At 42.9% G+C, this 14,392-nt stretch overlaps 1 protein-coding gene across 1 annotated transcript in view; it reads right to left on the bottom strand.

Moving 5' to 3' along the window:
* Positions 1–508: 508 nt before the first annotated feature.
* The window catches only part of LOC114352899 (kalirin-like), a 28,918-nt gene continuing 15,034 nt past the window's right edge, over positions 509–14,392 (bottom strand). Inside the window, exons 6-13 of the mRNA XM_028304660.1 lie at positions 12,444–12,660; positions 8,957–9,724; positions 8,516–8,794; positions 5,888–6,118; positions 4,496–4,618; positions 4,164–4,313; positions 3,832–3,981; positions 509–3,007 (exon numbers count right to left, since the gene is read on the bottom strand). Of these exons, the coding sequence (XP_028160461.1) occupies positions 2,900–3,007; positions 3,832–3,981; positions 4,164–4,313; positions 4,496–4,618; positions 5,888–6,118; positions 8,516–8,794; positions 8,957–9,724; positions 12,444–12,660 (2,026 nt within the window). The 3' untranslated portion in view covers positions 509–2,899. The remainder of the gene's footprint in view (positions 3,008–3,831; positions 3,982–4,163; positions 4,314–4,495; positions 4,619–5,887; positions 6,119–8,515; positions 8,795–8,956; positions 9,725–12,443; positions 12,661–14,392) is intronic.

The raw sequence follows: 14,392 nt of genomic DNA, 5'->3' as shown, positions 1-14,392 counted from the left end.
TCTTACAGTATTTTAGTCTCACTATTCATAAGAATACAATGCCCTATTTATTATGAATTATTTATAAATAAATGTTGTGATCTAAACATTTTTGTTTCATTATAGAAGACATTTCATATCGTATGATTCTTAGATCTTAATTAATTTTTAGTTCATCCTACTTTAATTTTAACAAAAGTAAAAAATCTGTCATAAATCATAAAAAAGGCTTAATGGTAATGTTTGGTGGTGCAACTCATCCCTAGATTATAATAGGTATAAACATGAATAAAACAATAGTTTTTTCAAAATTATATAATTATTTCATAAAGTTTACATCATCAGTACTAAAAACTTGATACCTAGAAGTGACACTGGCATGTAGCTCGCTGACAGATAAAAGGAAATTGTAAAAATACGAATAAAAACATTTTCATGATAAAATTACTGTTCTGTGACCCGATACGTAATCGACGTCGAATTAAACTCAAACTTCTAAAGTTACCATATTCTAGGATCAACCTGTATAGTTATTTCAATTCAAAGTCGATTAGGTTCATTTATAAAAAATATAATAATATTTTATTTCCGGCAAATGCTAGCTGATATGAGTAATGCGATGTCTGTCCGGACTGAAATGTTCAGAACGAGGCGAATTGAAGAAGGAATGTATTTTGAATATACGAATGTAGCACTTATGCTTTATGTCGACAATGTTATAGATAAGATCGCAAGCAAAGAAGTTAAAGATAGAGCGTTCAGCAAAAGTCAGTAAAAAAGAAGTTTTATTTTTTTAAAAGGAAAGTAGTTATAATTGATAAAATAATAAGGCTATGTAAAGGAAGAAATACTAAAGACATCATTGGATGCGTAGATACAATGTATTATTTGCTTGACTCTTTCCAATAAAAGCATAATTTTACTACGTAGTATACATTATTTTCAAAAAGAGTCAAACGCATTCATCATTATTATGTAAGTAAACTGTTACTTAAGAGTGTCAGTAAATGAAACAATTCGCTTCGCTGTTGAATTGTTGAGTACCTATGAAGTTCAGGACATGTGTGAGGCGGAACACGCGTGATATACAGACAGAGTGAAATTTGTGACACACTATGTTTCTGATAATGATCAACAATCCGTAGTTAGAACATGAATTTTATTGTTTAGATACATCGCGATATACCTACTATATTTGACGACTAACAATACACTTAGCCTTAACTTAGATGTCATCTGAAATCTACATAATTTTTATATCGGTTGAAATACAAACTAACGATTACATACAAAATCTCGTAACATATATTTTCATAGTTAAAGTTGGTGAGTGCCGCGAGCGCCTAACACGGGGTCGTGAGAGACGTACATTAATACCTAACATGAAACTTATACCAATTCATGTTGATTCAATTACATACTTAAAATTTTGCATTTTGGTCACAAATTAGGACAAACATTACGCGCTAATACTTACTGCTATATACAATGTAATAGTATTTAACAAGTACATACGTTAAATTATGAATAAGCATGAAATATTATTTTAGCATAAATCACAGACACTTTCCTTAAAATCGGCCGCTCTAGAAACTCATACAAACTCTATACATCACAAAGTTACGCCAGCAAACTTCACTGCAACCCTACGATCAAACGTGTACAACCATTTACTTATGTTTAGCAACGTTGTGTGCAATACAATTTCATTGGAACACAAAAGGTTTATTTTTGAAAGGCACAAAGGAAATACTGACAACTATTTAGTTATTAATTAATAGTAGGCGTACGTCAAACCTCGGTAAATATCTCCAAAACACGCCACGAAGTAATTTTATGCAACTAAAATACCGAACTCGACAGGTGGGCACATTGACTATAGGACGTCTATACTACTTACAGAAATAATAAATCTACGTTGAGTGTACGAATGAAAGCTCAATAAGATCTAGATTTGGCTCGCGCCTTTGTCCTTAATAAAATACACAAAGATAAAACCGATTTATAAAATTATAATACAATACATTCGAACGTAAGATAAATGTTTCGAGTCGATGGGACTCGTGTCAAAAGCTCATTTTTCTATCATCTAGCACAAAAACTCATCAAACCATACTAAATGACTCATAATAGGCTCCAAAAATTGTTTTAATAAATTCATTTTTCCATAATTTAAAAAACAGACTGCCGCATGCGTGTATAATCGTACGAAATAAAACCATTTCAAAGAATTAACTTAAGATAATCTTTTGATAAAATAAAATAATTATCTTTAAATTGATGCAGTTTTTGTGTCTAACAGTGTATATTATAAATAATAAGTATCATTCAACGAACGCAGTGAATGGCGAACTTCGTTCTACGTGAATGTATTTAATATTTTCATAGCAACACTGTTAATTATCAAAAAATACGCTTTTCACCCACTGATCCCGGCGCTAATCCAAAATATAACAGTTGCATGCAACCGATACTCTAGTAATGGAACATTGTCGGTAGTTAAAACTTATGTAGTACTTTATTGCCAACTTACAACTCAGAAATTGGGCCGTGACAGTTATGGCATTGTGAGAGTTATGTATGCCAGTTTAGATCACAGTAGTCAATCATGGACATGTGACAATTACTTGGGTAATAGTTGAAAGTAACGTGTGTATAGATACACAACATATAGCTTCGCACAGTAGTATCTCGTAATAAAATGAGTCACCGCTACCAATCCCTGATTCATGTAAATAAAGTTAATTAATTTAATATTTTTGAGTATTATAAAAAAAACTGTGCTGGGTATTAAAATGACTGATGAATAAAATCGTGCTTACATAATGTTCGCTGTAGATGCGTACTGTACCACAGTGGTGTCGGCGTGTGCGCGTGCGTCGAGGCAAGGGATAGAGGCGGGAAGGACGCGCGCGCGCGGTCAGGTGTCGGGCGACCGCAGCGAGTGCAGCGCGTTGCCGTGCCCCGCCGGTCTTCGTCGGTCCAGGAAAGTCTTCAGTTGGGTCGCCGATAGTGGAGTTGGTGGCGCCTGTAAGAAAAGAAGAACAGGTTAACATTGTAACGGATGTAATCGTTGAAAGTGATAATAGGTAGCGTGTTTGGAAATAACAATCAGAAAATGACTTTTTGTTTGGATCATTTCTTTATTCCGCTTTGCAGTTAGGTCGAAACAAATAGCCAGGTAATGTTAATTGTTTTATAAAAATCGACAGCCGTTAAACAACGCGCAACGGATGAAATATCAGTCTCGACAAGTGAGTCGTGAGTGAGTGCTCGCTGATGTCACTCCAGTGCCTGCGCATGCTTCTTGGATCTATCAGTAATCAGGTAGTCTATTATGACGTCTGCTGACGCTCACTGTTACCACGCCATTTTAGCACTAAGGACTATACAGGGTAGAAACGATAAGTGATCTCATTCGATTATTTCTAAACTATACAAGATATCGAAAAACTGGTTACAGGTCCAGAAAGTGCTTTACGAGCTCTTTCAAGAGGAACCAATAACAGGTTACAGAATAAACTGGATCCATCCGGAATTCATTTTTGTTTGAGTTTGTTCCGGCGTTTCTTCTCAGCACTTGCCATATGTTTCTCTCGAAGCGCTGGTAGGGCCCAAAAGATAAGGAGACATGTAAAGTGCCCCATAAGGGCTACCTTTTCTTTTTTTATATTTGACGTTCATAAGTGCCACTTGTGGTCTAAACTGAATAAATATTTTTGATTTTGAATGTTCAATGGCGAGGGCTCCAGCAGGCCCCGGATCAGCTGCTGCGCGCGCTCGCTCACGCCGCCCCAGTGCCCCGGCGGGAAGCGGCGTCGCGCTTCAGTGAGACACTAGTGCCGGGCTCACCTCATCGAACCAGGGGTCGGCGAGCGCGTCCCGCAGCGGCAGGCGCGCGGCCGGCGCGGGCTCCAGCAGGCCGCGGATCAGCTGCTGCGCGCGCTCGCTCACGCCGCCCCAGTGCCCCGGCGGGAAGCGGCGTCGCGCTTCAGTGAGACACTAGTGCCGGGCTCACCTCATCGAACCAGGGGTCGGCGAGCGCGTCCCGCAGCGGCAGGCGCGCGGCCGGCGCGGGCTCCAGCAGGCCGCGGATCAGCTGCTGCGCGCGCTCGCTCACGCCGCCCCAGTGCCCCGGCGGGAAGCGGCGTCGCGCTTCAGTGAGACACTAGTGCCGGGCTCACCTCATCGAACCAGGGGTCGGCGAGCGCGTCCCGCAGCGGCAGGCGCGCGGCCGGCGCGGGCTCCAGCAGGCCGCGGATCAGCTGCTGCGCGCGCTCGCTCACGCCGCCCCAGTGCCCCGGCGGGAAGCGGCGTCGCGCTTCAGTGAGACACTAGTGCCGGGCTCACCTCATCGAACCAGGGGTCGGCGAGCGCGTCCCGCAGCGGCAGGCGCGCGGCCGGCGCGGGCTCCAGCAGGCCGCGGATCAGCTGCTGCGCGCGCTCGCTCACGCCGCCCCAGTGCCCCGGCGGGAAGCGGCGTCGCGCTTCAGTGAGACACTAGTGCCGGGCTCACCTCATCGAACCAGGGGTCGGCGAGCGCGTCCCGCAGCGGCAGGCGCGCGGCCGGCGCGGGCTCCAGCAGGCCGCGGATCAGCTGCTGCGCGCGCTCGCTCACGCCGCCCCAGTGCAAGTAGACCTGAAGTGATGCAGTGACCGCGCGCTCTCCGCCCTCTATCTCGAAAACGGTTCACCGTATAAAAAAAGTTTTTAAACAAAATTTGTAGAGAATTTAGTATTCTACAATATTGATAATAAATACAAATAGCGAAAAACCCATAGGTAATGAGATATTTCTAAAAAAAGCGCAAAAAACCGATTTTTGTGACCGTTGACCTTGAAATTTAATAGTTGCTTACACCCTACCATATGTAGGTTTTGAGACAACTTTTAGGGTGTCAATATACACGTATTTACAGACTTACAGCTGGGTATCTCGAATTCCGAGGTGAACTTACTATAATGACTGGACTAAGACGTCTGCCGCGCGCTTGGTGTGCCTTTGCAAGACCGCATATGGTAAATTGTATGACAACTGCGTCGGAATAAAATTTTCAATTACTAATAATTAGTGTGCGGTCTTGCAAACGCACGGCAAGCGCACGGCAATTGTCTAAATATAAAGCGCCTTAAGTGGGTGATAAATCTATACTATCTATACTAATATTATAAATGCGAAAGTAACTCTGTCTGTCTGTCTTGCTTTCACGCCTAAACCAATTTTAATGAAATTTGGCATGAAGATAGTTTGAGTCCCAGGAAAGGACATAGGATAGTTTTACACCAGGTTTTGAAACATAGACGCGCGCGATAAAGTTTTTCTGTGACAGACAAAATTCAACGCGGGCGAAGCCGCGGGCGGAAAGCTAGTAATACCAGGCCTGTTCATCTCCGCGAGTTTACATCGAAAACAAAACACGCACGATGGCCCACCTACAGGATACTATTCGACAAGGCCTCACATACGAGCGAACATTGACTCACGCACGCGTATTCTTGTGTATGATGGAAGAAAATAAAGAAAATGGTGTACTAAATACTGTGCAGTATTTAACTGCCTAAATAATAATAAAAACACAGAATGTACTTTTTTAAGTTGCCTCAAGACACTGAGAGGTAAATAAGTAGTTAATATTATTCATGATAATTCATGCTAAATCATGTATTTCCTTCGCCATTTTCCGCAGTTTGGCACCTCATCATTTTACCGAAGTCAGCCCTATAGCTTCGGCGCAGTGCCGATCACTGACGTTTGTCAACAAAATGGTGCTTGACTCTTGAGACAGGCTAAATTACACCATATTGTTAATGACATTGAGCATACATTTTTTTAAATACCTTCGCGAAGTAAAACTTCTGTACGTAGTACTTATTATTATTCTGTGGTAATACTATACATAATACTCACCCCAGTAAGGAAGACGTATAGAAACACGCCGGCCGCCCAAGCGTCCCAGGCGGGCGCGGGCGGGCGGCCGAGCACGCACTCGGGCGGCGCGAACTCCAGCTGCGCAGGCGCCGGCGGCAGCACGTCGCGCCCCGCCCCGCCCGCCCCCGCCGCCCCCTCGGCCGCGCAGCCCAGGTCGATCAGCTTCACTTGGGGCGCGGCGCCGCCTAGCTCTACTAGAATGTTCTCCGGCTGCAACAAGATACCATCTATACATATAAAAATAAAACCCGTTTTCCGTTGTCACGACATAACATGAAAACGGCTTGACCGATTTGGCTGATTTTTTTTGTAGTTTTCTAATACTCTGTACAAGCTTTTTACGGAAAAAAATATAAAGAAAATCTCTACGCTAAGGCGGTACGAAATTCGCCGGGTCAGCTAGTTTTAAATAAATATCCTAGGACATTTTACACCTAAGCAAAGCTTGTACTATGGGTACTAGACGACGGATATAAACATACTTAAATACTTATTTCTTTAAATTATACATACCCGGGACCTCTCGGCATAGTAGTCCGTTCTGAACCACTATACCAAATGACGACCGATCAATTTTATTTCAGTAAATCTATATTAATTGAATGAAAATGTAAAAAAATGTGGAATACAAAGCTATAATAATAATTTAAAAAAAGTCTACAGGGTGTTAGGTAAATGGGTATATGAGCCGACCCTAGCCCATGTTAACATGGTCATATAAATGGTATGGTGAAGTCAGAAAATTTATATCTTCATTTTAATTATTTTAATTTTCAAACAAGTCGGATTTTATAAAATTTATTTTGTATGAAAATTAAAAAAAATAAAAAGATGATATCAAATGGCAATGCCAGATTTTGTATGGAAAGTGGCGTCTTTTTTTTTTCGCGCGGCCATCGACCAAACTTTGTTTTTGAATAACAAAATAGTATAATAAACCAAACTTACTATGGCATGTATACCTCTAAACTCAGTCTGAACTGAGTTACGAGCATTAGAAGTTTGATGATTTTCATTACTAGATTTGCTTTTTGTGCGCAAGTTTTGTAAGAAATTGCAACAAAATATTGCGCTATTTTTTTATTGCGCTGATTCTGCTCCATATTGATGTCTGGAGCCTTTAATGGATGATATTGTTTGTTGACACATACAATCTCACTATTTTGTTGCAATTTCTTACAAAACTTTGCGCGCAAAAAGCAAATCTAGTATGAAAATCATCAAACTTCTAATGCTCGTAACTCAGTTCAGACTGAGTTTAGAGGTATACATGTCATAGTAAGTTTGGTTTATTACACTATTTTGTAATCAAAAAACAAAGTTTGGTCGATGGCCGCGCGAAAAAAAAAAGACGCCAATTTCCGGCATTGTCTTTTCTGACTTCACCATACCATTTATATGCCCATGTTAACATGGGCTAGTGTCGGCTCATATACCCATTTACCTAACACCCTGTATAAACTATATTTTAACACATTATAAATGTTAAGCCTAACTAGTTTTTAAACATTCCCATCCTATCAAGACCGATGTCATTATTTTTAAGGTACCTAGGTAATTGTTCGTATTGGCCGCTGCGATACAAGCTTTCCTGCTTAGTGCAGAGACCGCCAGAATAATTTGCACAATGTGACATCTTTTAGTAATGAATACTTTTTACTTTTAATTTCAGTAAATCTATATTTAACCCACCGAATGACTCCCTCTGAAACGTAACCCTTAACCAGGCTCTAGTTCACAGGACCCACATCAATTTGAACTTTGTGCTGTGAAGATACGGCGGAAAACCAATGACTTTTTTTTAGTACTGGTTAAGGGTTAAAACAGGAAAAATTGAATTGTGATACTAAAATGGGAAATAAGGCAATCTGAAGAAAAAAGGACCTAAAAAACGATTTTTCCTCCAGTACAAAACAAATGACAAAAAGACGTGTGAATAGTATTTCTGAATGGAAATTATGCCTGTTATTGTGCGCGCCTGCCCCTAGTCTAGCAGGGGCTGCCATCCTCAGCTCCAACGTATTACTAGCATTCCTAAGTCCTAAGTGTACTTCACCCTAACGGCCTAATGCACAATATTGTTTCCGTGAACAGCTGTCGTGTGTGCTGGGCAGCCGCCTGCTGTGTATAAATAGCGACAGGTGCGCCTGCGCCCAGTTTAGCAGCGGGCCGCCGCCCACTAGTTCAAGCACGAGCGCGTTAAAACGTTCTTAAGACCTACAGGTACTCACCCTCACGTCTAAATGTGCTATATTGTTCCCGTGCAGGTAGTCCAGCGCGGACAGCAACTGTCGTGTGTGCTGGGCAACCGCCTGCTGTGTATAAGTAGCGACAGGTGCGCCTGCGCCCAGTTTAGCAGCGGGCCGCCGCCCACTAGTTCAAGAACGAGTGCGTTCTTAAGACCTAAGTGTACTCACCCTAACGTCTAAATGTGCTATATTGTTCCCGTGCAGGTAGTCAAGCGCGGACAGCAGCTGTCGCGTGTGCTGGGCAGCCGCCTGCTGTGTATAAGTAGCGATAGGTGCGCCTGCGCCCAGTTTATCAGCGGGCCGCCGCCCACTAGTTCAAGCACGAATTACGAAGTTCTTAAGACCTACAGGTACTCACCCTCACGTCTAAATGTGCGATATTGTTCCCGTGCAGGTAGTCCAGCGCGGACAGCAGCTGTCGCGTGTGCTGTGCGGCCGCTTGCTGTGTGTACAGCGCGGGGTGCGCCTGCGCCCAGTCCAGCAGCGGGCCGCCGCCCACTAGCTCGAGCACGAGCGTGTGCGCGCCCGCTCGCGGCACGTCGGCGAATAGAGCCATCGCGCGCACCACGCCGCCGTGCGCGCACTGCGACAGCATGCGGTATTCGCGCGTTGCGTCCGCACCACGCCCCGCCAGCACCTGATGATTGATAGGTAATATGATTGTAACAAGTTAAAGTTTTGAAAAAATATAAACTAAAATGATACAGATAAGTTAAAGCTCAATCTTTTCTGCGTTTTATAGTCAGTTAAAATTAGACAATTTGCAATCAGCTGAATTGAATATAAAATACGTGCGTACCTGTTTCAAGGCCACTCGTTGTCCCGTTCCAGTGTCACGAGCTGCCAGAACTCGCGCCGTGCGTCCTCTTCCGATCTCCTCCTCGATGCTGTATCTCCTCCCGAACTGTTCCCTCTGCCAGCTGCCGCCGCCGCCGCACGCGGCCGGGCCCGACGCCGCCCCGGGGGCCCCGCTCCGGGCGCACACCAGGCGGAAGCTGTACTGGCCGGCCGGCAACTCTTCCAGGGCCAAGGTGTTGGCAGCCGCCGGGGTCTCAGTGGCACGACGCCACTCGCCCTCGCCGACGCGGCAGTATTCGAGATGCGCGGGGCTCGACTCGTCCCACTGCACGACCAGCCCGCCGCCGGGATGCGCCCGGACGGCCGGCACGCCGGGGGCTCCGCCGGCGCCCACCGTCAGCCGCGCCGAAGTCTGCACGCCGCCCAGCTCGTTGCTGATGAGGCAGCAGTAGACGCCGGCGTCGGACGCGCGGCACGCGTGTATCGTGAGGGTGGCGAGCCCGTCGGGCGCGAGCGAGATGGCGAAGCGGTCGCCGTGGCGCAGCGCGCGGGTCTCGGGCGCGGTCTTGCGCCAGGAAGCCGCGGCGCGCGCGGCGCCGGCGCGGCACGACAGCGTGGCGCTGGCGCCGGGCGACACGGTGACGTCGGTGGCGGGCTCGGACAGCTCGGGCGGGCGCAGCTCCGTCACCACGCCCTCGGCGCTGGGCTCGCCGGCGCCGCCGCTGCCGCCCCGGCGCAACTTCAGGCCCCAGGGCCGCTTCGACAGCCCCTGCACGTTGCGCATACACTGATAACATCTCCCCGAACGAGGCGGCTACAAGCGGTGTGTATCGCAAGCGATGCATGCATGCTCTTTGCTCACCTAGTGTTCCGTCACCTTTGTTTACTGACCACTTTACCGATTTAATACTAATAAACGATTAACAATAAATAAACTTAAAGTCATTGGCGGTTATTACGAGTCACTAAGCACAATACTAAGTCTTGCGCGTGAGTCGAACTGGCCGCTATCACAGTCTATGTTAAAAATGCATTCCCATGTTTATCATACCTACAACAAAAGAAATATAGACAAGCGTTAAAAAAGGAAGAAACATGCAAAAGAAAAATGAGTGCAATGAAGTGTAAACGCATTTAAAAGTGCAATAGAGTGAAAGAAGAAGACTATACGGGATGGAGATAACAATACGATATTTACAATAATCAATATTGCGGTGACTAGACTGAAACTAAATTTACATTACTTGATGTTCATACTTTCATACCTGAATAGGCTATTTTTATCAGTGTTAAACATCCGCAAAAAAAATATTTAAGTGAAAACTATCGTGTTACATGTAATGTATTTTCGTATTGCTTTATCCATCTTACATGAGAATCAGAATGGACACTATTAATTTGCATAAATAAAAATAAAATGATTTAAAATCCCGTAAAAAAATAGTAATTATTTCAACTAGTCACATTCATGACTAAGAAATTCTATCAGAACCAAAAGTATTTTAGGGCACATTTTTCAATTTTCTGATAACTTTTTCAACGTCTACCAGCCTAATATACTACAAGCCTGCTCTTAGAGCATGTTCTTTCTACCGCACCAAATTGAAATAAACATTTTCTGGGTGTGACAACAATCAAAAGCTTAAGGCCCGGTTTCCACCAATGCGGCGCTGTGCGGAGTGGAGACGAGAAGTGTAAATAATGAAATCTGATTGGTTATTCAACACACTTCTCTGCTCCGCTCCGCTTTGGTGAAAGCCGGGCCTTATACCAGTTTTTTTTTTGTATATGCGGCGCGATGTTTTTATACTATTTGACCATCGAATCAATTGCGCCTCCCGCTTCACTTGTAGCTGTCTTTCTATAAAAACATGATGTCACGCTTATGAGAGGTGATTATTCCCAAATAGAATTCGTATTATGTTGTATTGCAACAGTGTGCTTCATGTTCTGGTTACAGATAAACAAAGAAGTTACCCTTTTTTAATATTTAAGTTACCCAATGTATAACCATTGTCATGCAAAAGCTACCAAAAACTATATTACCTACTGTGTTATTACTTATTATGCAATACCTTACTGCATTTAAAATGAAATCTGCATCGATTGTGATAATTGGTTAAAAACATTATATGCCGAATATTAAAATAATTTCATCAGGTTTAATATTATGACGACTACGTGTAGTAAGCGCAACGAGAGTTGAGGCCATCGACACAGTGATTTGTACGAGTATCTATATTCGCTGTCAGCTAAAATAGTGACTGAGTTTCTTGCGCTGCTTCTTCTCAGCACTGGCCCATTGATTGTCTTGAACCAGTGCTAGGGTTAATACTGGGACGCGTAAAAATGCTTGTAAAAAGCCTACTTATAAAATTAAATGAGTTTTATGAGCTGACGTCACGAGTAGTCCGATATAATTATACCTATTACGATTCCGGAAAAAAGTAAACTCTTGAAACAAACGGCACGGTTGAAATATTTGGTGATAGTGCATCAAGCACTGTCTTTGTATCATGTGTTTTTGTGATCGCAAATTAGTGTTCCTCAATATTTTTTTATAATAGTGTCATTAATGCATCATTGTTAACCATGTTAAAATGTATGAACTGTACGTGACTTTGTTGGTGTACTAAATAAATAAATAGAGCCTTAGGTGAGTACAGATCGAATTACTCTGACCGTTGTGCAAGTTAGGTTTTCAATCGGTTCAATAAATAGATTTGGGTATATTTGGTTATCTCCGCCTGAATTTATTTCACTATTTCATAATTGAATATGTTGTAAGAACAGGAAGATGACTCCTATCTATTCTAGCAATACGGTCAAATTATGTGCACTTTGCTTGTTAAGAGTTTTTAGTGATATGCTCTTTGCACACCCACCCACATGGGATTGTCCCGCATGCTTATTAGCATCCGTAATCAAGGATAAATAATTATTGCGAAACTTGATATACGGGATTCGGGGCGACCATCTCGGTGCGGGTTAACCGCACTAGGAATAACTAAGACTCAAATAGCATGGTCATCTGTAGCATCTGTAGCGTGGAATTTAAACACAAGCGAGCCAATCCTGTGAGCGTGTGCAAATCCACATGACATTAAAAACGCCTGTGGACAGTATCTCGAGTAATTTTGCTAACTTTGTTTAGACAAAGTTTTTCCGAATTAGTTATTCCCACGTATGTTTCAACGTTTTCGAATTTTCGAGTTCGAATCGTTTGCGTATTCGAATCGCCATGAAAATTTTAGTACTAAAACTACAACAGCGCCCTTGTGAACGTGTCGTAAAGTGAACTTAGTATGAGAAAAGGTTGGACGAAACTTATTTTGAGAATCAAAATTGTCACGTTATCGTTTAATTCGAAGATTGAGTATCGAATTTTGTCGAGTACGCAAACGATTCGAAGACGAAAGTTGTTCATGCTAGAGGTACAGGTCGGAGTTTGACGTCATCGGCGCAGCTGCATCGCGCGCGCTACTCACGTTGGCGTGCGGCGGCGAGGTGTGCGCGGCCGCGTTGTTGGCGGCGACGTTGGCGCTCTTCTTGCGCTCGTCGCCGCGGATGGCGGTGGTGGGCAGGTTGATGGTGTTGGCCTTGGCGTGCGGCCGCTGCGTGCGCCGCAGCTCAGGCGCCAGCCGCGCGCCCACCGACGGCGGCACGCTCTCCGTCTTACGCAGCCCGCACCACCCCGAACCCGCGCTATTCGGACGGGAATAGGATGTTAAAACAAAACAAAACAAAAATGGGCGAACCAGCTTTCGCTACCGCTAATGCACCCTCTCCCGCTCCTCATGAGTCAAGCGAACTAAATACCCCATCACCACCACCACCAAGCGTTTCTATTCTCACTTTTATATGGATTCATGTGTAGGTGAGCGCTCATCTATTGCGTTGCTGTGCCAATATTAGCAGCGTTCAGCTAAGCTGGCCCCCGAACATAAAAATAATCAACAAAAAAGAAATAAACATAACAAGCATGCGGGACTAAAAGCATAAAACCACAAGCATTTTTTATTCACATTTATTGGTTACTCATGTAACATATAAGTAGTTCAGTATTACAGTGATTGTTAGAAGTTAGTATTATATACATATTTAGGATTCGATAGGCAAATATATACATACGATGATTTATTAAAATGATAACACATAAATGTAGAAGATAACATTATTTTTGAAAACTCAAATGCTTTGGTCGAGTTTGTTAGATTATAGAAAAGTTGAATACAGATATAAAATATTAATGTTAGAACAGATCAACATAATTCGCAAGAGATAGTATAAGGAGTCGTGTGAACTATTCTATGCACTATTATTGAGATGTCTAATTATAATGTATTTCAAAAGCAAATAACGAAGCGTTACGTCGATCACAAAATAATCGTCGCCATCTCCAACTCGTACAATTTAAAAGTAACAAAATATATTAGCTATATAATCTGTTAAATGTGCGACTCATTATAATTAAGTAGCCACAACGAAGCGGTAACCCATCGTTATTAAAGCAGTGATCACTTTGACCCTAACCCCCGCCGCCGCCGGTCTGTCGCCGCCGGCCGCTACCGGCGGCGCGAGCGCGGCTGCCGCTGCACCGCGGTGAGCACGCTTATCAACTACTTCATCTAATGTTATCCTGTTTGTTAGTACTACAATGGATGCAGATTCATTCAAACTGTCCTATAACTTTGTTGTTATCATTTATATAGATGTATTGCTAAGTATTTAAGTTCTGGGCAGAGATTTCATTGCCAGATGAACTCATTAAAAGGCGGCTACCGTCCCGGAGTGCGCAGCGGCGTTCGATTACATGTCATATTATTACACCCTCGATAACTCAGACTGCACCTTTACGCAGCGTAAATGCAGCAAACTATAAATACACATTACACATTAATAATAACCATTAAATATACCTTATTACTATGAACATCAAAAGCCGAGTTGTAAAGCATTTAATGTTAATGTTTACTATTTATTACAATTAATTATTCCACCTAAACTTACAGACTACAATGGCTGGGATGATAAATAATTATAAGTGGGTAAAATGATTAATAAATTACATTAAAAATGATTGCAATCAAAAGTTGGCCCCTATACCTAAAATGATTTAATCTAAACGAATGCAATAAGTAGATGTGTTGCGGTATACGGGGTTAGGTGAATGGAGTTAAAAGACTATATGAAATTATACTAGGTAGGTATCAACTCGGGATCTTATACTATGTATATTTGAAAATTTTGTTAATATAACATGAAGACTGGATTATAATTATGTTGTAAGGTGACACCATTTATACATTTATAATCTTCAAATACTAAGCTATGATGTCGCGTGTATGTCTTTGCTTTCTATAGATGCAGTGTCTAAAACGTCTACGTCATCGATGAAGTCACATTATAGCTATCCAAAAGTGAAGTACATATTCAG

This window comes from Ostrinia furnacalis, unplaced genomic scaffold, assembly GCF_004193835.3.
Source record: "Ostrinia furnacalis isolate ACB-3 unplaced genomic scaffold, ASM419383v2 OfSCF1473, whole genome shotgun sequence".
In the NCBI taxonomy this organism is placed as follows: domain Eukaryota; kingdom Metazoa; phylum Arthropoda; class Insecta; order Lepidoptera; family Crambidae; genus Ostrinia; species Ostrinia furnacalis.
Note: the sequence above shows the minus strand (reverse complement) of the source record. Positions and strands in the feature narration are given on the sequence as shown.